This window comes from Phacochoerus africanus, chromosome 11 (assembly GCF_016906955.1).
Source record: "Phacochoerus africanus isolate WHEZ1 chromosome 11, ROS_Pafr_v1, whole genome shotgun sequence".
NCBI classification, from domain to species: domain Eukaryota; kingdom Metazoa; phylum Chordata; class Mammalia; order Artiodactyla; family Suidae; genus Phacochoerus; species Phacochoerus africanus.
This window is the reverse complement of record NC_062554.1, coordinates 38,723,140-38,748,775: the sequence shown is the minus strand read 5'-3', so window position 1 is coordinate 38,748,775 and position 25,636 is coordinate 38,723,140. Positions and strand designations below refer to the sequence as shown.

At 48.3% G+C, this 25,636-nt stretch overlaps 1 protein-coding gene across 4 annotated transcripts; it reads right to left on the bottom strand.

Annotated features, from left to right (window-relative positions):
• Window positions 1–15,549: 15,549 nt before the first annotated feature.
• Window positions 15,550–24,052, bottom strand: POU2AF3 (POU class 2 homeobox associating factor 3). Of its 4 annotated transcripts, XM_047753056.1 has the most exons (6): window positions 23,252–24,052; window positions 22,791–22,939; window positions 21,085–21,253; window positions 19,246–19,300; window positions 17,598–17,827; window positions 15,550–16,228 (listed from the first exon to the last, which is right to left on the bottom strand). In XM_047753056.1, the coding sequence occupies exons 5-6, from the start codon at window positions 17,793–17,795 to the stop codon at window positions 15,857–15,859; spliced, it is 570 nt and encodes a 189-aa protein (XP_047609012.1). In that variant the 5' UTR covers window positions 17,796–17,827; window positions 19,246–19,300; window positions 21,085–21,253; window positions 22,791–22,939; window positions 23,252–24,052; the 3' UTR covers window positions 15,550–15,856. The 4 variants fall into 4 exon arrangements, with proteins under 4 accessions (XP_047609012.1, XP_047609011.1, XP_047609013.1 ...); XM_047753055.1 differs by lacking the exon at window positions 21,085–21,253; XM_047753057.1 differs by lacking the exon at window positions 22,791–22,939.
• Window positions 24,053–25,636: the final 1,584 nt, after the last annotated feature.

The following is a 25,636-nucleotide window of genomic DNA, read 5'->3' as shown; positions in this document are numbered from 1 at the left end:
CCAGGGAAAAACTGGCGAGTATGGAAACTGAGGCACAGAGGGGTAAAGTAACTTGCCCAAGGGCACACAGCAGTAAGAAGAGAAGCCAGAATTTGAACCCAGGCGATCTTTTCCTCGGAACCTATGCCTCTAATTACGACAGTAACTGTCCTTTGTAACATGGGGCTCCAACCATGTCTGATACCTTACTGAGCTCTTGGGAGAATAAAAAGAGATCTCTTATGTGCACAGTAACTGGCAGAGGGGAGACCTCAGTACTTCCTACATCCCTTCTCCCTGGTCTTTGCTGTTGGAAAAATGGGGTACAGAGCCACAGATAGTCTGGTTACTGTTACTATGATATTCGGATCACCCAGCACCCGTGAGGAATGGATTTTCAGACGGGAGAGCATGTACTTGTGAAGCTGGACGGCTGGTGGCAGTGGTTACTCTGGAGTGGCCACCTTCCTTCCTCGGTGTGTCTTTAGGCCAGAGGGGGGGCTGAAGCCTCAACAGCAAGGAGCCTGGAGAGAGATAACAGGTCCGGAAAGCGCCTGTAATGCCTAGGGCCGTGCAACCAACAGGGAGAGAAGGGTCAGGTGGCTTCGGGGGCCTTGGAGAACTTGCCCTTTGTCCCAGGCCATGGCCTTGGCATGCACCCAGCCCCGTCTCTACAGCCGGCGCCTTGCATATTACTAGCATGTGGAACCAGTCAAACGGCGATCTCCGAGGCCACCTTACCTGACCCTCCACCCCAGTTATCGGTCCATCTGACCTGAGACCCGGGATGAAGCCATTGAACTGCCGGCTGTGGTATGTGCAGGTGAGTCACTCTCATGACTGCAGGCTGCTGTGCGGGCCTCTGTCAGCATTTGAGGGGAAGCCACAGAAGGCAATGAGCTGAGCTCTGGTGCCGGCAGGTCTGGGCTCGAATCCTGACTCCATTTACTAACTTTGTGAGGCCGGTCCAGTCCCTGTACTTCTCTAAGCCTCAGTTTCCACATCTAAAAAATGGGGGTAATAGGACTGATCTCTGAGCTGGTGGTTGGTGCAGTTAAAGGGGCTCACGTATGCAAAGAGCTTGGCACAGAACAGGGCCTCCTTTTTCCTTTCTGCTTAGAATCCCTCCCGGTCTGTTTGAGATGTTGGTCCTGAGGTCACCTTCTCTGACCATCTGCCTTGTCTTCCTTGAGTCTAGAAGCACCAAAAGGGGCTCAAAGCATTGTTGGCCCCACACTTGGAGCCAGGCTTAGGCTTAGTGTGATCGACAAAGTCAGGCCAGGCTCCTGAGAAGAGGCCAAACTCAGCTGAGAGCCAGACATTAGCAACACCTCCCTGCAGGGAAAGCAGCCCAGCTGCCAGGGTGGCTGCTGGTCCATTTCAGTTCTCTCTCCTGGGAACAAGTCCTGACTGGCTGTGATTGATTTTTTTGGCTTTCACGTTATAGCACATGAATTTCTGAATCTCAAAGCCCTCTAACCAATATGCAAATGGTTTTAATTTTGAGGTGTAGCAGACAGGTGGAACTAGCACTCGAAAGCCAGCCCTTCCTTGGTGTCTGCCATAAAGCTGATCACTAAAAAGCAAGATTACTTTTTCAGTTGGTAGAAATTATTTGGCTCTCTTCCATCCCATGGTCCTCCTAGGCTTTGGTGTTGAAGAAGAAAACATTTAAGGAGAAGATTCTAAAAAGAAGGAATTTTTCCCCCCTGCTTTTGAATCTGACAGGTTGTTTTTCTGTGTGGGTTTAGGAGGAATGGGGTGTGGGCTATCTCCAGATGATGGTTGAGTCAATCTTGGATTAGAGAGGAAGATGCCAGGCCACCCTGGGCCTCCCTCTCAGAGCTTGTCTTGGTCTTTTCTCATCAAGTGTTCCTTTTCCTTTTTTCTTTCTTTCTTTTTTTTTTTTTTTTTTTTCCTGATTCAGATTTTAAACTGTATTATACATAACTGTATTTTAAAACTAAATGCGGAGTTCCCGTCGTGGCGCAGTGGTTAACGAATCCGACTAGGAACCATGAGGTTGTGGGTTCGGTCCCTGCCCTTGCTCAGAGGGTTAACGATCCGGCGTTGCCATGAGCTGTGATGTAGGTCACAGACGTGGCTCGGATCCCGCGTTGCTGTGGCTCTGGCGTAGGCTGGCAGCTACAGCTCCGATTCGACCCCTAGCCTGGGAACTGCCGTATGCCGCGGGAGTGGCCCAAGAAATGGCAAAAACAAACAAACAAACAAACAAAAACCCTAAATGCCTGAAAAAATATTAACCTGTGTATTTAAACTTAGATCCCTCTAATGTATTTATTTCTTTATTTTGCATTTTAAAAAAAATCTCCCCAATACGTTATTTTTTTTCTACTATACAGCATGGTGACCCAGTGACACATACATGTACACATTCTATTTTTGCACATTATCAGGCTCCATCATAAGTGACTGGACGTAGTTCCCAGGGCTACACGGCAGGATCTCCTTGCTAATCCCTTCCAGAAGCAAGAGGCTGCGTCTCTGAACCCCCAGCTCCGGGTTATTTATTTTCATTATCAAAGTAAAGTTGATTTGCAATGTTTCTTCAAGTTCTGTTGGAACAGCCAGGAATGGATGGGCAATGGGGCCCTACTGTTACAGCACAAGGAAATGTGTCCCATTGGCTCACTTGGCTGCATAGGCTTTCCTTTTTCTTCAACTTCTCATGGGCTTTTTTGGTGGGACCCTTTGGTCCTACAGAACAGACCCTGACTGAGTAACTGGGATTAAGATCACGGTTAAAAGCATGAGCTTTAGGGATGGACAGGTGTGGGTTCAAAGTTGAATCCACAACCCTGATTTTTTTCTACTTCCTGTCCTCGTGACTACAGGCACTCCGTGTAACCACCCTGAGACGTGAGTACCTGTAAAATGGAAATAAAACCAGCACCAGCTTCATTTTGCCAGGGTGAAATACATGATTCAGTACACCCCATGAGCCTTAAAAACTCCGTCACACGATATTTGCTTCTTTGTTTAGTGTACTGTGAACAAACTTAAGAGCTCCAGCACACCAGCCACCAAGGGCTCATCCTGTCGCCCCAAACTGTGCTGAGTGCTCTGCGGGGAAATGAGAGAACGATTGACTAAGGAGCTCTGGGAGGAACAGGACGTCCACATGAATAGAAGAGGAGGAGCTCGACAGAGCCAAGCCAGTGTTTCATAAAATGCTACTTTGAATGAGGCCAGAGATGAGAGGAATTGAAATTCCGGGCGGGAGGCTGCTTTGAGAAGTTGCCCAGGATTTATTGAGCACTTATGCTGTGCTGGCTTCACAGGACTGGACCCTTGGTCCTTACCTAGCCCTGGGAGGTGGACATTTTTACCCTCGTTTTACTCCCCAGCTGGCACGGAGGCTCCGACACGTGAAATGGCCTGCCTGGGGTCATCCAGGTAGAATAGGCTAGAGTTGGCCTTGGAGTCTGGGTGACGGGGGGCTGTGCTGACCCAGAAAGAGGGGTAGGGCATGGAGAGGCTGAAGGGGCACGCTGTCCCTCGGTTTTGCTGCTTTATGTGCCCTGGGACTGTGCCCCACTAGGGAGACATTAGAAGTGCAGCCTGGGGCCTAGCGCTGGGCCAGCCAGGCCTGGCAGGCTATGGGCATCAGCGCCAGCCGGTCCTGGCAGGTGGAGACCACATTCAACTCCTGCTTTGCCACAGCCCAGCAGTGAAACCCGACACGCGTCTTGCATCCACAAGGTGACAAACATTTGCCTTCTTATCAGGCTGGGCACATTCCATGGCCAAGTGGTCACCTGGGTTGCCCATCAGGGTAGATCCACTTTAGGTCATGTGTGCATTTGCATTGCTGCCTATCCTGTGAGTTTTGCATTTTTGAGAGTCTGGCCTGACCATGCAGAGGCAGGCATCTGGGGTGTGTTGCTCAGCTGCTGCCCTCAGTGGATGAGATGGATGGCTTCCTGGGACAAGCGTGGAAGAGGACCTGGCTGTGCATCCTGCCCACCTTTCTTGGTTGTATGACACAGGGCGGGTCACCTCACCTCTCTAGGCCTCAGCTTTCCTTACCAAAGGATGAGAATTGTTAAAAATAGCTACCCTTAGTTTCATTTTGAATATCAGATATTATTAAGGATCTGACTGACCTTGCTAGGTGCTCCATAAAACAAATAATTATTACTTTTAATGATAATTGCTGCTCTGGAATCTGGAGAGTTCTGAGCTCTAAAACAGTGCTCAGAAGGGAGTGGGCAGGGGTGAATGCAAAAGTGTGGTGTTCCCACTCCTGGGCATCTATCTGAGAAAACCATCATTCGAAAAGATGCATGTACCCAGTGTTCATTGCAGTGCTATTCACAATAACCAAGGCCTGGAAGCAACCTAAATGCCCATTGACAGAGGAATGGATAAAGAAGATGTGGTACATTTATACAGTGGAACATTACTCAGCCATAAAAAGAACAAAATAATGCCATTTGTAGCAAAACAAATGGACCTAGAGATTATGATACTAAGTGAAATAAGTCAGACAGAGAAAGACAAATATCATGTGATATCACTTACATGTGGAATCTAATAAAAATGATACAAAAGAACTAATTTACAAAACAGAACTAGATTTACAGATTTCAAAATCAAGCTTATGGTTACCAAAGGAGAAATGTACAGGAAGGGATAAATTAAGTTTGGGATGAACATATACACACTACTATATATAAAATAGAGAGCTAATCAGGACCTACTGTACAGCACAGGGAACTCTACTCCATATTCTGTAATAACCTATATGGGGAAAGAATCTGAAAATAATGGATATATATATATTCTGCACCTGAAATTAATACATTGTAAATCAACTATACTCCAATAAAAAAAAAAAGAAAGAAGAAAAAAAAGAGTGTGGTATGAGGCTGCCACAACAGCTTGCTTGTGCAGACTCTGGAAGCCTCAGCTTCAAATCCTAACTGTGCGAGAGAATCTGAGCTGAGTTTGTGCTTGTGGAAATCCTGCGCTGCGCTGGATCTCTCTGAAAGGCTCTGTGATTGGGGTTAAAACTTGGCTTCTACAGCGTCTTTGTTGGGCTGGAACTGGGCTTGAGGAGAGTTTAGTTCAAACGCATCACCCCATGGGGAGCTACAGCAATCATGCACAAATGAACGCCTATATTTCTCATCCATCATATCCAGGCTCAGGGGAGAAAGAACACAGTATGTATCAGATGCACCTGCGTGTAAACTATAGCTTGTCATCGTGTGACCTGGGGCAAGTCCCTCCACTTCTCTCAGCCTCTTGCACTTGTCAGGAGGGCTTCACCCCTCTCCCTTTTCTCTCCCTTGGTGTTGACAAGAGCCCTGGGAGGTGGGCGTTAAGATGATGGATTACTGAGCAAACAGGCTTGCATCACTTAAGTGACTTGCCCAAGAGCCCTCATCTGAGAAACCTAGGGTTAGAACATATGTCGCAGCAGGCTTGAGCCTCTTATGTTGAGCTTCACCCAGATCCTCCGGGACCCTTGGGAAGAAGTCCGGGGCCAGTGGTCCAATTTGAGATCCTGAGCTCCTCCTTAGCTTCTTACTCACTGTGCTTTTCCAAACAAAACTCCTGTCCTCTGGTGAAACCGACTGGATATTTGCATAGCGTATCTCTGAGAACCATCTCAGGCCCAAACGCTGCTGTTTTATGAGAAGTTGGCTCATTACACGAGGCACCCTGGGTCTGCAACATGGAGCAGATAGGGGAGGTTGACTGTTTCCAGGGCTTGTAAAAATCCTCCTGGTGGCTATTGCCAAAAAAGGCTCTAATGTGAGCTGCAAGGGGATTCTACAGAGACCTTTTGGGGGAGGGGATGTCTGGCTTTATAGAAAGTCACTGAAGAGGGGTTCCCATCATGGCTCAGCGGTTAACGAACTGGACTAGCATCCATGAGGACACAGGTTCGATCCCTGGCCTCGCTCAGCGGGTTAAGAAGATGGCGTTGCGCGAGCTGTGCTGTAGGTCACAGACGTGGCTCAGATCTAGAGTGGTCCTGGTGTAGGCCGGTGGCTACAGCTCCAATTGGACCTCTAGCCTGGGAACCTCTGTATGGCACAGGTATGGCCCTAAAAAGAGAGAAAGACCAAAAAAAAAAAAGGGGGGGGGAAGGAAAGTCACTGAAGAATAGTCTAGATTGCTTTGGGTCAATTTAGTCCAAAATCAACTTTATTTTATTTTATTTTATTTTATTTTATTTTATTTTATTCGCCTTTTAGGGCCACGCCTGTGGCATATGGAGGTCCCCAGACTGGGGTCAAATTGTAGCCACAGCCATAGCAATGCAGGATCCGAGCCACATCTGTGACCTACACCACAGCTCACAGCAACACCAGATCCTTAACCCATTGAGCAAGGCCAGGGATCGAATCCGCAACCTTATGGTTCCTAGTCTGATTTGTTTCCACAACACCATGACAGGAACACCTGAAATCAACTTTATTTTCAAAAGCCTGGTCCACCAGCCTACAGCTCTGAAGTCCCCTGCAGGTGTACACAGTGCAGAGTGGGCTGAGATGATGGAGGGAGTTCTGGCAAATTCGAGGTTCTTCTCTGAATTTCAAAAAGTGGAATGACCCTTAGAGATGGCAGACTTGTGGAACAGACAAAAATTTTATTTTCCCCAGCAAACGAAGGAACAATTCACAGTGGTTGGAGAAGCTGTGGCTTTTGTGGGTGGAACAACAACCTCAGCACCGTTTTCTCCACGTGACCTTACACTTGTCAACTGAGCATGTGGGAGCTGAGGGACATGATGGGAATAGGAGCCATAAGACGGACTGCACTTGGCCAGGAGGGAGGACGGTCCCTGCGCCACATGGGGAGATGAGGTTGGGTAAGGAGGTGGGTGGTGGTTATAGGAGTCAGGCTGAGAGCTGGAGACAAAGTGGTTTGATGGGCAGGTTTGGAGACAGCTGACTGGGGCTCCCAGCTGGCTGACCTCTTAGCTTCAGTCTTCTGGCCCCGAGGTGGGTGCCATTCCCCCTCTTTATAGGCTCCATGTAAAGGGATTAGAGGACCAAGAGTACGCCTCAAAGTCTTCCTTGAAGCAGAGGTAACCCAGGTCTGCCCTTCCCAGCATCACAGGCTGCCAAACCCCACCAGATCTCTCTTTGTACGTCCCTGCTTCTTCCTGGCTTATGGGGTGGGTTTTTCCCTTTTCCAAGAGGGGTCAGGGTGTTCTAGCATCCTCACTCTTATTCTCTTTCTTTCTTTTTATTTTTTTTTTTTTTTGTATTTTCTAGGGCCGCACCTGCAGCATATGGAGGTTCCCAGGCTAGGGGTCGAATCAGAGCTATAGCTGCCGGCCTACACCACAGCCACAGCAACGCCAGATCCCAGCCGTGTCTGTGACCTACACCACAGCTCATGGCACCACCGGATCCTTAACCCACTAAGCGAGGCCAGGGATAGAAGCTGCAACCTCATGGTTCCCAGTCGGATTCGTTAACCACTGAGCTGTGACGGGAACTCCGAAAATATATTTTTAATGTACACACAAAAAAATAGCATTTTATGAGTTCCCAGGACGAAACCAATTTTGAAGAGTTTTACTGAATGACTAGGATTTGTGTGTTTTGGTCACAAAATTGTAGCCCAGAGAGGTCAAGGCACTTGTCCAATATCACAGAGCAATTAAGTGGTAGAACCAGAAATCAAACCCCGGTCTGCCTGGCTCCAGAGCTCGTGAGTCTGGGCCGTATTGCTTTGCGTGGGAAGCTGGATGCCGGCTCTCCTTGGTGTTGGAAGGAGACAGAGGGAAGCGCATGCTCCTTTGTCCTGTTGCAGGAGTGGGAGGGAATGCGGAGACTCAGGCTCTGCATGGCTAACCAGGTCGGGAGGCTCTGTCTTGTCCTCCCCAGGGGGCCTCCTCCAGGTAATTAACCAGGTCTCGCACCCCTCCCCCCAATTCCCCCAGGAACACGGAGGTGGGGGATGGCCTCCTCCAGCCATTCCCACTGCAGGGAGGGGAAGCCTCAGGCAAGAACAACCAAGTACATTGTAGCTTTGATCCTCCTGCAAACCCCTGCGCACACAGAGAACATTTTAGCCTTTTCATTTTCTTATTCACAAAGCTGAGTGAGCATGTGCTTAAACCTTTGAAAGAGAAGTTTAAAGACACCACCTAGAAACTCCCCGCAGCCTGCGTCTATCTCTGCATGCGAAGCCTGTGGCAGAGGCTGCTTAGACCTGCCTGGCTCCTCACATCCAGCTCGGACTGGCTGCACCCAGTCCTCAGGAGGAGAGCAGGGGTCAGGAGCCGGACGGTTCTAATCGTCCACACCCATCTGTGCAGGCCCTCAGCCCACTGCTGCCCTGGGCCCAGACTCCAGTTAGAGTTCAGATGGAGGTCCTGGCTGTGTTTTTCTGTCTCAAGTAAAGGCTGGTGCTCAGAGAGGTTTACTCAGGCAGGTGAGGGGCTCTGGCCAAGAAGGAGATGGGCTGGGCCCACCTGCAACGCCCTCCGCTGGCCGTGCTGCATTTGATGGACAGAGTGGTTGGAGGCTGGCTGCCACCAGGGAAGGAGACAGTTCTCTGGCTCACTCAGGCCCCAAAGCACATAAAATGGAGACACAGGAGTTCCCATTGTAGCTCGGTGGGTTAAGAACCTGACATAGTGTCTGTGAGGATTCGGGTTACATCCCTGGCCTCTTTCATTTGGTTAAGGACCTGGTGTTGCCGTGAGCTTCGGTGTAGGTCAAAGATGCAGCTTGGATCTGGCATTGCTATGGCTGTGGTGTAGACCGGCAGCTGCAGCTCCGATTGGACCCCTAGCCTGGGAACCTCCATATGCAGCCCTAAAAAGACTTGGGACACAGAACCTCATAGAAAGTGGGTGAGCACTCCCACCTGCCTGGCTCAGCCCTCAGTGGAGGTGGCAAGAATGTTCCCCAGAGAGCTTGGCAGGAGGGTGTCTGAACGAGACTGACGGTGTGTCGCAGCCCCTGTCCCTTTGCCACATGAAGGAAGCAAAGGGAACCACACAGAGAGGAGGTCAAAGGATATGGGAATGTCCATGTGAGGTTGGGCCCGAGATCCCTCCAGGCCAGAATTCTATGATGGTAATAACCACGATGGGGGCTGGGTACCCTTGGCCAGGCCCTTTGCTTTTTATGAAACTTTAAAAAATGTCTGTCAATAATCTAATGAGGTTGGGGAGTTCCAGTTGTGGCCCAGCAGAAACGAACCGGACGAGTATCCATGAGGATGCAGGTTTGATTCCTGGCCTCACTCAGTGGGTTAAGGATCCGGCATTGCTGTGGCTGTGGTGTAGGCTGGCAGCTGTAGCTCCGATTCAATCTGGGAATCGGATTCAACCTCCGATTCTAGCCTGGGAACTTCCCTATGCTGAGGGTGCGGCCTAAAACACTAGAAATAAATAAATAAATAAATAAATAAATAAATAAATAAATAAATATCTAATGAGGTTGGAAGGGCTACCGAAGGTTGTATTTTCTGTTTGCCCCTTAAAGGGACCTAAACAGTTAGGCACGTGTCCCCTCTAGCTCTTGGTCCCCCCCTTCAGTAGTTCAGCCTTGACCTGCGCAGTGATGATCTTCCCTCCAGAAAGACAGAGTGGCCTTGGACAAGTCACTTTGACACTCTAGACTCAGTTTCCTCACCTGTGGAATGAGGGTATATTGGACCAAACTACTAGTTCTCACCCTTGACTCTGCATTCGGATCTTCTGGGGGCGTTTTAAAAACACACGAATGCTTATTTCATTGACACCCCCCACACACTTACAACCAATAAATGCATGCTTGTAAAAATGGCGAAAACTGCATAAATCTGTAGTCTAGTTAACAGCATTGTACCAAATGTCACCTTTTGCTGTTGTTTTGCAGTTGTTTAAAATGGCCCTCACCACTGAAGGAATCTGGGTGAAAGGTACATAGGATTCTAAGTACTATTTTTGCAACTTCCTGTAATTAGAAAAAAAAAAAATCCTAAGGCCCACATTCTACCCCAGAGATTGTGTTTCATTGGTCTGGGGCTTGGACATCAATGTTTTTTTTTAAAACCTTCTGCGGTGATTGTAATACGGAGCCAGGGTTGAGAACTCCTCAACTAGACGGTGTCTGGGTCTCTTTCCAGCCCTAAAATATTATCAGACAAATTAATCTCAACCCTTCCTGAAACTATTTAAATGTTAAACTTGTAGGGGTAATTTTTTTTTTATTATTACCTACTGTGTAATGCGTTCCTATTGTCCGAAAGTTACCCCTTGTCTGGTCCAAGCTCTATCCTCTTTCACTTTCAGGCATTGTCATCCTCTAACTGTAACTTGGAACTGCTGCTTCTAATCGAGGCCTTTTCCACCATGGCCACCAGCCACGCACTGGTTGCAGATCACTTCCTGTTTCCCCTGGAGCACAAGCCCCTGCCTTTGAGGCTGCCAACTTCACACAGGTCTCAGCAGAGAAGGGTGAATCAGGCAGGTTTCCCATTCAAGTCTCTTCACTTTATTCTCTGTATTTCCACTCCAAGCCCTATGGGGAACCAGACTTTCTGGAACCCCTGGGGTTAACCAACAGGAATTACCAGGTGGGAGGGAAAGATTCAAACATAATGCTGAATGAGACTCTGCTTGGCGTCTAAAGGAAAAGCACCTCAAAATCAACCTTTCCCAGGGATCCCACTTGAGGTTGCATCCAGTTCTTTTTTTTTTTTTTTTCAGCTATTTCTTGGGCCGCTCCCGCGGCATATGGAGGTTCCCAGGCTAGGGGTCTAATCGGAGCTGTAGCCACCAGCCTACGCCAGAGCCACAGCAACGCTGGATCCGAGCCACGTCTGCAACCTACACCACAGCTCACGGCAACGCCGGATCCTTAACCCACTGAGCAAGTGCAGGGACCGAACCCGCAACCTCATGGTTCCTAGTCGGATTCGTTAACCACTGCGCCATGACGGGAACTCCTGCATCCAGTTCTTATTCTAGATCCCCTGTCCTCGGACAAATCTTCTTTTCAGAGGACTCCTCCTTTGCACAATCACAGTGAAATTGTCACCTTACCCACCTTTAGGGATCGGGTCACCAACGTACAAATCGATCTCTTCTGGTCACGAAGACAGTCCTAGGACTTGAGTAACATCCAACAGAGCTCGTCTCAAAATCTGGCTTATTCGACCTCGAATCACACAGCACAGGAGGGAAGTGGGCTTCGGCAGAACAGCCCCACCTGAGTCTGGTCTGGTCCTGACAGGTTAAAGGTCTGGTCCTGACCGGTTAAAGGTGAATGTCTCTTCTTTCCTCCTCATCACCCAGGCAGCAATGAATAGACGTCACTCACAATACACAGTGCATGCGTGCGCGCACACACGCAATACACAACATACACATTTTCCAAGGACCAATGGCATGATCTCTCTGTATTAAGCCAGAGAAATTATTTTCTAAATGGACACAGAATCCTGCCCTCAGTGAGTCTTAAGTTTCATCATTATGCAGAGCTGTGTCCACTCGGATTTGGTCATCCTCTAGCCGCTACATCCTGCCCAGAGGCCTATTGGAGCATAAGAAATGGGTCTACTTTCCCTGCCCTTTAAGCACAGAGCCCCTTAGCCCAGAATGGGCCCCCCATTGTTTCTATACTAAAATCTAGTCACTAGGACATTGCGATACCCCCCCACCCCTCACCCCAGGACAAAATCCTGTTTTTTAGGCCGGGCATCTACCTCCCTTTATCCTTCAGAGGAAGGGAGGCAGTGTTGGGGGTGATTTTCCTGAGCAGTACTGCCACCATTGTGCAGGGGTGGCAGAGTGTTTGAGGATTTAGGAATGATTGTAAATCCATGTTTATTTTATTTTATTTTTATTTTTATTTTTATTTATTTATTTATTTATTTTTTGTTCTTTTTGCTATTTCTTGGACCGCTCCCGCGGCATATGGAGATTCCCAGGCTAGGGGTCAAATCGTAGCTGTAGCCACCGGCCTACGCCAGAGCCACAGCAACGCGGGATCCGAGCCACGTCTGCAACCTACACCACAGCTCATGGCAACGCCGGATCATTAACCCACTGAGCAAGGGCAGGGACCGAACCCGCAACCTCATGGTTCCTAGTCGGATTCGTTAACCACTGCGCCACGACGGGAACTCCCCATGTTTATTTTAATCTATAATATTCACAATTTTCACAGTTTTGATTCTGACTCTTTTTGGCCTTCATCTTTCTAGATGGAATGCTGGTTTGTTTTTTGTTTTTTGTTGTCTTTTGTCTTTTTAGGGCTGTACCCATGGCATATGGAGGTTCCCAGGCTAGGGGTCGAAGTGGAGCTGTAGCTGCTGGCCTACACCACAGCCACAGCAATGTGGGATCTGAGCCAAATCTGCGACCTACACCACAGCTCATGGCAATGCCAGATCCTTAACCCAATGAGCAAGGCCAGGGATCGAACCCCCATCCTCGTGGATGCTAGTCGGGTTTGTTAACCACTGAGCCCTGGCGGGAACTCCTGAATGATGGTTTTTAAAAACACTTTGTATCAAATAGTAGCCCCGCATCTCCACACCTCCGCCCCTCCTCATCCCTGCCCCAGGCTCCATCATTCCAGTTGTCCTTATCTGGACCTTGCTCTCTGATGTCCACCTGCAGTTTAGGCCAGCAGCCAAATGGCACTGCTCTGGGCCCTTGCCTGAGGCACTGGTTTTCAAATGTTTACTACTTTAAACTTTGTCTCTTCTTATCTCTCTCAAACAAGGCTTTACCCCCGAATGTAAATTTCCCAAGCGTTCAAAAATCTGTCCAAGCCCATCCTTCCAGTTTTAATTTTTTAAAATCACATCCTCTTCTAAAGTTTTGACTGGATCTTTGAAGCCGTGTTTTCAGTCTTGCACACAGTAAACACTTAATCCATATTTTTTATTAGTCTCGCTAATGGTTCTACATAGCAAAAGCAATCATTCATTTGAACTTCCATTTGCCATCTTATTAAATGCCTCTGTGGTATGAGGAACTGGGTCCACCTATGACTTTTAGGGCAAAAGATCAAATTCCACAAAAATTATTCCTCCAGGCCTAAGGCATGGAAACATTCTGAGACCATTGGAAGTTCTAACTGTGGCATTGGCCAAGCTATATTGAACAACTCTGATCCTGATTTATAGATAGTGTGACCTTGGGCAACTTGTTTAATCTCTCCAAGCAGCAGAAACATGAGACCCATAATAGCATCTATCTTGTGGGGTTGTTTGAAGATTAAACGAGATCATACCCACTGCACTGACCCACAGAAAGAACTTACCCATGTAAGCTAGGATTATAGTGCTTCTGGGTCCTCCAAGGGCACAACCCAGACTGCGAATATGTCCGTGTTCATCGCCATGCACAGCAGCTCTATTAGCTCTTGTCTCACATTTTTATTTATTTTTTTTTAAATTTTTTTTATTTCTCACAGCCACAGCTGCGGCATATGAAAGTTCCCAGGTTAGGGGTCAAATCAGAGCTGCAGCTGCCAGCCTACACCACAGCCACAGCAATACCAGATCTGAGTTGCATCTGTGACCTACACCAAAGCTCTCGGTAATGCCAGATCTCTAATCCCGCTTTGCCAGGCCAGGGATCAAACCTGCATCTTCATGGATACTAGTTGGGTTCTTAACCTGCTGAGCCACAATGAGAACCTCTCTTGTCTCACTTTTTTTTTTTTTTTTTTTTTGCCAATTTCTTAGGCTGCTTCCGCAGCATATGGAGATTCCCAGGCTAGGGGTCAAATCGCGGGATCCAAGCCGCATCTGTGACCTACACCACAACTCACCGCAACGCAGGATCCTTGACCCACTTAGCAAGGCCAGGGATCGAACCCAAAACCTCAAGGTTCCTAGTCAGACTCATTAACCACTGAGCCACGACGGGAACTCCTGTCTCACATTTTTAAATGAAACTTTTTCCACACTAGATTTAGGGAAAACTAAAGGGCATATGAAGAAAGAAGCCTTGGGGAGGTAGAAGAGGCTCTATGTGAGAGCTGCAAGATCAGCCATTCAGAAGGCAGAGGATGGAAGAGAAGAATTAAAAAAAAAAAAAAAAATAGTGGCCTCCAGCAGAGAGAAATTGTGGTGCCAACCACCGGACATCTATGGGTTCCCTGCTATTTGTCCCTTTGGGACAGCTGCTGGGGGTGGGGCCGAGGGTGCGCAGGGGCTTTGGGCTGTGTCAACAGACATTTGTTTCAACATGCCAGTTTCAATTTGGTTTGAAACTATTAAAAATTTTGTTTTATTGGCATCTCAGAAAGACAGTAATTGTTCTGTTCCACTGGCACATCTACCCCATGAAGCAGGTTGCGACTTGTCCTGTTTGCTCAAGACTTAGTGGAGTCCCAGGGTGGGGACAATCAGACAGTGTCCTTTGGAAAGCAAATCTGTCTCCTAATTGAAAGAAAGAAGCCTGCGGAGGTGGCGGTTGGTCAGCTTCTTCCCCTCGGGCGCCAGGGTGGGGGATTCTGGCAGCTCTTTTGCTTGTCATCTCTGTATTCTGGGGACCGTCCCACCCATCTGGGGAGCTCTGGCTACTTGTGATGGGAACACATCTTTGTCCAGGGAAGCTGGGGTTTAATGGAGACTGATTCCCCAGATTCCTGGACAGCCTTCCACAAATGGCCAAACTTTTCACCACTGGAGAATAGGAAGGCTTTGGTGTTTTTCAAATCTAGGCTCAGGCACTTATTGGCTGGGTGACTTAATGTCTCTGAGCCTCAGACTCCCCGTTTGCCATCAGTGTTGTTATGGAGATTAAATGAGATGATGTGTGAGAAAAACCTTAGACAGTTCTAGCTCACAGGTCTCTGAAAATGGTAGCTGTGGCCAGTGCCAATGGGACCAGCATTCTGCCATTGTGCTGAAGCTTAGCACGTGGAAAATGTCCCAAGGCTTCACTGAGGGATGAAGCTCTGTGCCTTAGTGCTCTCAGCAAACTGGATTTAGCGGTGTAGCCTAGATAGGGAGCCTCTTCACCTTGAAAGAGAGTTGGCCTTGTTCAAACAGATGAATCAGAGGCAGTCAACACTCAAATTCAGTTGTAAACAACACAGACAATCCTAGCCATCAATCTGTAAACATGAGCGATGCATATTTAAGGACCTCAGGCAGAGATTCAGAAATATAATAAAGAATTCTAACCTTTGTGGCCGCATGGTAGCTCTCAAAAAAAGATCAAGTGTTTGCCCCCAAAGTTCACAAAACAGGATTTTGGAAATGTGTGAGAATTATCTATAGGTTAACATTGCTGTGGGTAAGATATGCTTTGGGGTCACAGTCACCTTTCATTGACTCCTGTTAGATAGGAGAAACTAACGATTCAGAAATGTCTTTCTCTGATGTTCCTCAAGATGTGCAGCTTCTGTTTAGAGGTGAGTCTGACTTTCCCTCTTTGGCCATCACAGCTGTGCGTACCCTCCATTTCCCCGGGAGCCCAGGCACACTGTCACCGCATGAAAACCCCTGTCAATTCATGGACAAGCAAGATGAAATACTGGAGGGTGATTAGTGATTGATGGATATTATTCAGACCGAAAGGGGAACGACTATTGGAAAAATTTTTAAAAAGCAGCCAACTTTTAATGATACAAAATTATTTATTAGTTTAAAAAAAACTAGCCTTTGTTCGTTACACAGGAAAGTAAAACAATGGTATGTTCCCTACACGAATTTTAACTGAAAGCAGACAAAGTAGGAGTGGCACTAGGACTGGGTCTGGGGACTTCCTCTTCATGCCTAAAGTAGTGTCGGAAAATCGAAAATGGTGACAGGTACCCCTGTGCCTGCGTCATCTTGTTACCGGGCTGCATATTTTGAGTTGTCCTCGAGAGATGGTAAAAAATGGCCAGAGGCACGCCAAGGTTCCCAGTTAATGTCCTTGCTATTAACTATAGCAGGTGTCCCAGTTTGTTTCCCTCTTGTAGAAATCGCTGCCTGCTGTCGCTGAGGGAGCGAAGGTCACACAGTCTGTGCTGGGGTAGGAAAAATACTCAGAAGCTCGGAGGGGGTCCAGGTGCTCGGCCTCGCAGGATGCACAGCAGCAGACCGAGGCAGGGGCGGTGGAGAAGCAGTCGTACTGGGCGTGCAAGGGCAGGGGAGGGTACAGGTAGTCTTCTGAGGGGTAGCTGCAGTTTCTGGGGTCCAGAGAAGGCGGAGAGCCGTAATTCTCCGGAGCACACGCAGGGAGCTGAGCAGGAGAGTAACTACAGTCTAAGGAACCGGAGAGCGTGGAGGAATCCGAAGGCGATCCTGGGGTCTAGAGAGATGCAAACCAGGGAACAAAAAGCTTGATAACTTAGATAAGATTCAACGTACTGAATAGAGTGGATTTATTCCCTCCGCGTTAAGAACATGAGGGGTGGGAAAAAACCGTACAACAAAACACTCAAGGCAAGTCTGCAGAGGTAATTGTACTTTCTGACTGTGTGATTTCATGACACCGCACTCTATATTTACCTCTTTCTTTCCCAACAATACATTGCCTTGCTTCGGTGGCTTCCTTTGTTATGAGCGTACTTGAGAGAGGATGCTTTGTTCTTAAACCACAAGATTCCATTGTGCTTCAAGTCACCTGCGTATCAAATCCTGCTGCGCGCCACAATATAAGCCGCAGGTGGCACCCTGAAGGTTTCTCCACACCCTTGACTGTGGAGAACAAGGTGAATACGCCTAGGAAGGACCTGGATCATCAAGCAGCCCAGGTCTGGGAGAGTCCACGTCTCGAAACTACTGTTACAGCTCCAGTCTTGTACCCTACGGAAAAAGGTACCTTCTGCTTCCTCTTGAGCAGGTTTGCAGGTCTTCCTGAGAAAGCCTGACTTGGAAGCTTGGAAGAGAAGTGGATGGACTGGGGCCCTGGATGTGGACTTAATTTCTCATCCCCTTAAAACTTAGATACCGACACAGATTTTTGACAAACCAAAAGATAATAGTATTTACATTAAAAAGAAATCCATTTAAAGGGTTAAACCATCGGAGCATGTAAAAGAGTTTCAGCAACTGGTGTCTATCAATGGAAACCTTCCTCCATTTTAAGTGAGGACACATTTTCAGACATGTGAGGTCCACGAAGAACAGACAACCCAAGTGTCGTTAAGTATTAGGGCTCCTGTTTTTTTTTCTTAAACCAACTATCTCAGACCCAAATGAGCTCTTGTGCCTGTGCCAGACCCAAACAACCAGTTCATAGAGTCAATTCAGAATCAAAAATAAAACAAAAAGAACAACCCTCATCAGATGACAATTTGTCCTGTGTTGACACAGCCTTAATTCCACTTGCTAGAACTCAAAAATCCAAGGGCTATCATTTAAATCAGTGATTTCCAATGAGGAGATGTCTCAACTTTACAGTTTTAAAGGCATTCACTGAGTATTACTGGGAAACCTCTTTTTATTGCCACACATCAATGTACTTGGGTACGACCGGCTTGGGGAAGTCATAATTACGTGTGTACCCAGAGTTTCTTGCCCTTCTGTGTGTGGCTGTTTCTGCTTCCATTAAGTTTTCAATGGTTCCCTGGATGATTTCCCTGTTGATAGTTTCTGTACGATTTCTCATGAGATGATGCAAACTCTCTGCCTATAATAAGCTATAATAGGTTTTGTAAAGAACTGAGATAAGTTACCAGGCTCTGGTTGAAGCAGAAAGGGGCAGCCTGGAAGCTGTCTGGGAAACAGTGGGGAGTACTTTGCATGGAAGTGAGCGAAGGGTCCGGGTGTGTCTCTGCCTGAAGGTAGGAATCGAAGATCTGGTCGAGGCAGCTTGGGTTTTCTTCACAAGAAACACAACTGGAGAATTCTCGGGGCTGGAAATAATTGGGCATGGAAGGAATTGGTTCAGGCTCAAAATACAGTCCTAGAAGAAAAGGGAAAAGGACAGATTTTTGTTTAAAAAATGCACTTCTAGATGTGAATGAAGTATGGTTCTATATGCCGAATATTTACCATATCTAAGGGGAAAGGGGGCTTAAGAAGTTCGAGAAAAGTAAACAGGCAAGCGATTGGGATTTTTCAGTTGCCTTAGCTAATTCAAGTGCAGTGAAATGAATCTGGTTAATAATGTAGGAACTGGCCAGGCCAGAAGCAAAGAATGGTGATCTCACCTCTGCCCAACCATCCCAGTCAAGCGCAAGCATCCACTCTCCACTTTCTTGGACTATCGAGCGAGCGCCAATAACCGGCCCCTACCTTCAGTCCAAGGGCACCTCATCTTTCAGAAGTGACTTACAGAGGTGCTTGAGGATTTAAGAAAACATTTGATGCCATGGGAAATAATTTTCCTGATCTAGGGTTAACTGCTTACTTAAACTTTTCATACTTACTCAGTAACTTACATTATGAGGAGTATTGCCAATGGCAACGTGCATGAGAAACACAGAAAACAGAAACGGGGAGTACAAATTCCTACTGCTTGCTTTATATTACGGAAAGCAAAAATGTTTCCTTCTTGAACGTGGTAAACAAGATCATGGAGTTAAAAGGAGGTGTTAAATCCCAAAGCGGAATAATTCTGAAAACATGACTCCTTTCCATGCTAACTACTAAGAGCCTTTGTTTCTAACTACTGCCCTTAAATGCTCAAAGAAGACAGGGGGAGAGTGTGTCCCCCGGAGGAAGGCCAGGACTCTGGAGTTTCTGTGGTCTCGAGGCTCCTTTAAAGGTTAGGTAAATTGGCACCTTCAGCGGGGAGCTTCCCATTGCACAGGTTTCCTTATATATGACCTGCCTAAACTCTGAGCCCTTGAGTGGCATAGGTAGGAGTGTTTATGTAATAGAGTTAGTCGTAATGGGCTGAGAAAACTTACACTTGTTTGAACTGCTTTCTGGGAAGAGAGAAAAGAAGGGGGAGGGAAGCCCCTGTCGGCTAGACTCTAAATAAAACAAGGGCAAAGGCATTATTCTAGGGCCTCAGGATGTTCTGTGTTCCATCTAGCAGTACATTCAAAAAAGATAATAGGTCTCTGGAAACAGTGCTGATCTTTGAATCAAGTTTAGTTACGTGGAGATGAGGACCTGGAACAAAGGGGAAGTACAAGCTCTTGGGACAGAGCAGAGAGCAGCGAACAGACAGTGCAGAAATGAGGACAAAATGTTGCATTTGTTTCCTCTCTGGGCTTCCATCTGGAGTCACCATGCCTTTTTTTCACCTTCTGATTGGTTGGATTCCAATTAAATGGTGGTGCCTATCTGAACCCCTGAATCAAGCACTGAAAGGCTGGCGAGATAGACTTTTCTTAGTGTTTTTGAGGGAATTGTAAGGCTGGCTGTACTGACCTGCGGGAGATGGTGAGTCTGGATCTGCAAGGTGGACACTGGTGCCTCCGGACAGCTGTGAAAGCAAGAATATGACCACAGAGCAAAGTGAAATAGAAGTTCTGTGAAAGGAAAGCTAAGACATTTTGACGTGAACCATGTTGCCTTCTGTGCTAAGGTAAGCCAGAGTCTTTTCTTCTTAAAATACTCACTGTTGTCAAACACAACCAAAGTTGTATTTGACTAAGATTCAATTTTATTTTTGCTTGGGGATTTTTTTCTAATATCAGATTCTCCCACTTAAATTGTAAAGGTTATTAATTTTGAACAAAATAAATGAGTTTATATTACAGAAATTAACAGTTCAAGAAAACTCAGGAAAGGGCCTTTCTATTAAATTCTTTAAAATGAATGAGGACTAAGATTTACTTAATCCAACTAGCTATAACTTTGTCAATCACCTTCCTCAAAATTTTCATACATCAGCTTCCTCTGGTGACTGATAGCCATAGAAATCGGTTTCCCCCAAAGGACACAATTCCTAATTTTGTTCATCCCAGACAGCTACAAACATTCACATGTTCTAACTAGCTATGAAACGTTCAAATAGAAAATGTTTTCTTCGAGTTGGAGTCCGTGAACTGGAGCTTATCTCTATTCTGGTTAGGGGATGGGAAATAGCACTTTGTAAGTTTTTTACTATTTTCTATAAAAGTTGCTTTTTTCACAATGACAGCTAAATACCTGAAATTTAGGAGACTGTTTCTTCTAACTATTCAAAGTAAAGCAGCCCATGTCTTCCAGTTAAATTGATTAACTGTACAAGTAATTTAGGCCTTTTTTTTTTTTTTTCTTTAGGTTTCTGGTGGTGCCTTTAAAGTTTAAAGGGACCAGCACTGCGCTAAGAGTCTGTGTGAGGAAGCAGAGCTCAGCACACCTCTCCGCTGGCGTGCAGGGTATACTCACTCCAGCACATCAAGCCACCGGGGACTGCACGGCCAGCCGCTGCTCAAACAGGAGGTGGTATTAATTTTGAAAATGATCCACGCTGTAATGTCATGAACCAGGAAGCTGGAAGCCTTCACCAGCTCTTTATGCAAATATTTGGCTGCAGCTTGAGCTCAAGCACTTGGAAGGAATGGGTTTGAAAAACCCGGCTTCATTGTGGAGCTCTCATTAAGCCCAGGCCTTCCCGGGAACGGTCTGTTTGTAGGCCTCCCCAGGTTATCTCCCTCAGGTATGTTTACAATATCCTACTTGATATTATCTTTCTAGTCATGGGTTCCCTCACTTACTTTGCTGCAAGAATACAAAGAAAGACTTCTCTCTCTTAGATTTCCAACAGCACCAAAATCCCAAATCTACAATTTATAAAAACGCACCAAGGCTGTTTTAAAAAAAAAAAAATTAATGGTCGAAAAAACAGTAAATTATATCTTTTGATAAGTACTACTTTAAGTTTCCCTTTATCCTAAAGGTAAGAGGTGGGTGTGTGCACGCGTGTACATGTGTAAGGCTGTTTGTAAACGGATCTGGCTGAAGTTCAGTTTCTAAACAAAATTTACAAATCTGGCATGCACATGTTTCTCCTGGCTCCTGGCCCTGTTTTGAGACCCTAACATTTGTCTCAATTCAGGACTGCCTTCTTAAAATTTCAAACTGCATATTGCTCTGACTTTATGACAAATGATGACACATTTTTTCCTGCTTCCTGTATTTGATAACATGAACTCTTTCCTTGACTTAAAGCTTTCCAGAGACATCCTTCAACCACTGAACAAATCGGAGATGATCTCGGGTTAGACCAGAAGCAGCTGTGCACACCCCCTGCTAACTGTCACCTATGCATACTGAATATACCTCAGAGCTGTCCTAGGCCCCCAGGTCCTTCTGCTGGTTCCCAGGGAGGGATGCTACATCTGGCTCTCGTAATTAAATCATCCCTCTATTACTCCTCTGTGCCTGGGAGGCTCTGGGTGGATAGAATCTTCCTGAGAGCAAAGTAGAGCTCGCTTTGCTCTGCCTGTTCCTGCAAGGCACAGGTTCAGAAGAACGGCTTGAATTTTTCTCAGGGAGGAATTCAGAAAAGCTTAGAGAAATCACATTGCTCCGGGGAACAGATAATGGTCAGATACACAAGTGAAATGTTTTAGCCTTGCTTTCATCCCAGCAGTTAACTAACAGAAACAGTGGCCAAGCCAATCAGTAAGAGGCCAAGAGTAATAAAATTGCCATGTGCTGGTGGGGCTTTTCCAGGTGTAGAGTTGGTACCAAAGCTCCTTAAAGAGAGATTGCATTTTGTTAGGAACATCTTGATGAATTTTTTTTTTTTTTTGGTACTACTAGTATTTCCCAGTTCCCTTGTTCCTGGTTTTATTAATTTTGTAATAATCTCTGAACTGAAAGGATTGATAGTTGAGGCTTCCAGGCTCCTACTCTGCACTGCTGTATCTGCAGAAAGATGAATTTAGGCAGCCAATCGGTGGGAAGATTTCTTTTTTAATATTAAAACTAAGAAGACCTTGGTCCTACTTTTTGCCCTGACATTAGTAACTGCAAGACTTTGAACTTCAGCACTGATAGAGGCATATAGATCCCTGGATCTGCTTTCCTCCCTGGCTGTTATAAGAACTAAAAGAAATAGTAAGTGTGCCAAAATGCTTTAAACCATTGGAAAATCCTCTACAAAAGGAAGGACGTTTTATGGTGTTAGCTGAAAATTCTGCATAGAAAGTATTCACTTCTGCAGATGTCAGTGTGTGTTGTACAAGCCATCTTACATACAGCAAAGCCCACACCGGAGCACTGAGCTCTGAGCAAAGGGCGTGAATGAACATTACTGAGTGGCTTTCAATCCCTGGTTGAAATTTGATTTTAGTTACTTTTCACAAATAATAATGATAGCTAATACCTGTTGAGTGCTTTCTAAGTGGAAAGCACTCTTCTAAGTGCTTATGTGTGATAACTCGTCTAATCCTCACAAAATCCCACATCTCCAATTTAAAGATGAGGGAACTTCGAGACCGAATAACTTGCTGGAGGAGTCACACCATGGAGGACTTGAGGTCTGAACTTAATTCACTAGTTCTAGAACCTGTGTTCACCACTCCTACGGCATTTGCCTCTGCCCTCAGAGGCCCGTTTCATGAAGTTGAGCATTGCACACAAACAGTACCAGACACAAAAACTGCTGTGAAACAGATGCCAATAAGCTGGACACAGGACCAGTCCTAACTCTAGCAACACAGGCCCCATCCATCACAGCCAACATCCACACCCAACCCAACCCAATGGTGATCAAGGGCACTGCACTCATCAATGAAGCGCCCCTTCTAGTTTATTGGTTCTGCTGCTACCCTGCGCACTCTCGGTAGGTAGTACCATCTGCTCCAGGATGTACATAAAGTGGCAGGGCACACTTACACGTGCCCAGATCAATCTCGAGATAACCTGGAAGTGCTTAAGGCTTCATTACATCTTAAGGAGGTGGTTCTATATTCCAAGCTGTCTCCTCTGAGGATACATGGCCCCCTTCAGCTGGGACATTTCACTGCCTGGTGACTTACAGATCAAAGACCTCAGAGGCTGGGTTCCAGAAGAGTGAAGAGGGAGGGGGGATGTTCCACAGATCCTCTCTCCTTGAAGGGCTCCCAGAAAGGAAGTTTCCGGGAGAGATTTTCTTTGCGGATGAGAGGGCACACATAATGCTGTCTTCCTGCAGAATAACAGCCTACTTACCTGCTGCCTGCTCCTCTCTCTGCAATGGACCAACACCCTCTAATACTCAAGTATGATCAGACAGGGAGAGGCTCCTCCAAATCCTGAGCCCCACAGCACACCCCAGCTTTTCTCTGTGAGGTCCTGTGGTGAACTGGGAAGAAGGTGGGCTCGGAAGTTACAAGAACTGCTGAGGAAACCCAGGCCTGGGGATGGCAACTGGGCCTAGGGTGGCCTTCTACACCCTCCCAGACACAGGGCTGCGGGAAGTTGGACGCGAGTTGGGAGGAAGCGAAGGGGTGATGCTTACGGTTCCCCCTGAGGCTGCCTGGTGCGCCCTTCTTTGCTGCAGCAGCTCCTTCACGGTGATCTTCACCCGGACACCTTGATACACCTTAGGTTTTTCTGGGGAAAGGCAACCGAGTCAGTGATCAAGTGTGACGTCTGGGTGTCAGGCTGGGGTGTGGGAGGTGGTGGGGGGTGTGGGAGGTGGTGCGGGGGGTCTTCTTTACAATCCGTGGCACCTGAGGCCAGGTGCCTAGGTCTGGAGAATGCGAAAAGCACACTCAAAGACAGATGGGAAAGAAATCCAGATTTCTCAGACTCGCAAGGACAAGAGAGACTGTGGGCAGGTTTCAGGGTCCGTGTGGAAACAAAACCTATGGAAATCTGTGAGGCCACCCTCCCCAGGCTGGGCCCTATCCCCAGACCAATAGCACAGAGGTTCATGTGCTCAGAAATGTGCAGACCAGACGAGGGGAGCCCAACCCCTTGGCTGAGTTAGGGAAACCTGGGCTGTGGGCGAGGAGAGGATGTTAGGAACCTGGGATGGGGCCGAGCACCAGAACAGCTGCTCCAGCCCACCCCACTCCCACTCCAGGGGAAGCTCGGAGCCCCTTCCTGCTGTGGTTTCTGGGGATCCTCTGACATCTACAGGCCCTTGGCCTGGAAGCCGGCCCCGAGGCAGCCTCGTCCTTGGGCTGGTGAGAGACCCGCTAGACAGACCCCGGTAAAGGGATGAAGCCCGAGAGCTCCCGCCCTCTCAGTCTTTTTTCTTTTTTCTCAGTCTGCTTTCTCTCCCTCGGCCCCTTTCTCCCCGCCTTTCCCCCTCTCCATCTTTCCCTCCTCCCACCTTAGGCCCAGCTCCCGCTCGCCCCTCTTCCCCTCTCTCCCCACCCCCTCCCTTTCTGGGGCCGGCATTTTCCCGCGGCGCACGGAGGCTCCGAGTGGAGTCCGCGCAGCGCGAGCTCCGGAAAGCGTCGGGGGCCACGGAGGGTCGCGCTCTCGGCCGGGAGGCCGCCCTTCGGAAGGGGCCGCCCCCGGGGCTGGCGGAGCCGCGCCGGGCTGCCCGGCTTGCGGGAGAGGCCGGGCGCGCCCGAGGGGAGGCGGGGAAGGCGTGCTGCGCCCCCGGAGCGGCCTGGCGGAGCTGCGGTGAGTAGGTCTGGCTGGGCCCTCGTTGGTGGCGGGAGTGGCCGCGGAAGCCCAGCGCGACTCCGGCCCTGACCTCGACCCTGCAGAGAGCGCTGGGGAGCCGCGCGGGGAGGGGCGGGCCGCGCGATCACCGGGGGCGCCTGGCCACAGTGCCGGGCCGCCAGCGCCTCGCCTGGTCACTGCGGAGACCGCAGCAAGACAGCAGGGAGCCCCCCGGGCCGGGTCGGCAGCTAGGGGTTCCCCCCCGGAAAGGAAGTCTCGCCGTCGGTCGCCCGGATCCAGGGAATCCCGCGCCTGCCTTAGCAAGCCAGGGGGGCGCGCCCTCTCCGCGATCCAGAGTCTCCCCGCGACTACTTCGCGGGATCCGCCGCCCCGGTGGGCTCCGGGTGCGGCCCCGGATCCGCACAGGGACCGCCACGGCTCAGCTCTGAGCGGCCGGCGCGCCCGGCCGGCGTCCCGGGCTCACTGTGAGCCTCTGGCTCCCCCCGCCGCCGCTGCTGGGCGCGCAGAGTCCGCGCTGCGAAGTCCCAGGGTCACAGCTGTGGCCAAGCTTAAGGGCCGGTGGTGGACCCGGCTACTCGGAGGTTGTAGCGGCCAACTGGGCCTCAGGGCCTCTGCCCTGGGGAGCAGGCGCCGAATGGGAGCGGCCGCAGAGTGGCCCGTGCCCTCGGGATCCCCAGCTCCCACTTGCAGGCCCTGACTTTGTGCCTCTCTGTTCCATGCAGGAAAAGCCCTGGGAATTCACCCGGATCAAAATGCCCCTCGCCCGTGTGACCCGTGACCCTACCCCAGGAGAAGCAGCCGAGTTACCCGACATCGTGGTCAGCAGAAGCTGGGTTGGTGACTGGATGCTGCAGCTGCAGGGACTCTGCGCCTGGGAGTCCTCCTGTGCAGGGGGAGAGGCAGAGATGCAACATTTTTAAAGTTTCACAAAGCATCCAGCTGCACCCAGGTTCCTGGAGCAGGAGACAAACAGAATTAATGTTTTATACCTTCGGGTATAGGTTTGAGTTTTTTCCCCCTCATGCCAAGTATTTAAAACCTCTAGAAACCCATGATTTGACAATCAATGATTGCGCGATACTTTCAATTTGAATATTCAAAGGCTTAACAAAATGGACTATCTTCTGCAGAAATCCTGCACACAGGCACCCCACAGAGAGTCCACAGAAACAGGGAGTGAGACCCCTTTGGGTCCTGACCCTTGCTTTTACTGTATTTTGAGCATTTTGTCCACCTTCCTGCAGACAGAGCAGGGGTTCTC

Excerpts from the sequence above, each read along its gene's own strand:
- POU2AF3 (XM_047753056.1), bottom strand. The coding sequence starts at position 17,795 with ATGCCCAATTATTTCCAGCCCCGAGAATTCTCCAGTTGTGTTTCTTGT. Across the intron at positions 16,229-17,597 it reads TCTGCTTCAACCAGAGCCTG|ACCCCAGGATCGCCTTCGGA; the intron begins GTAACTTATCTC and ends GCATCTCTCTAG.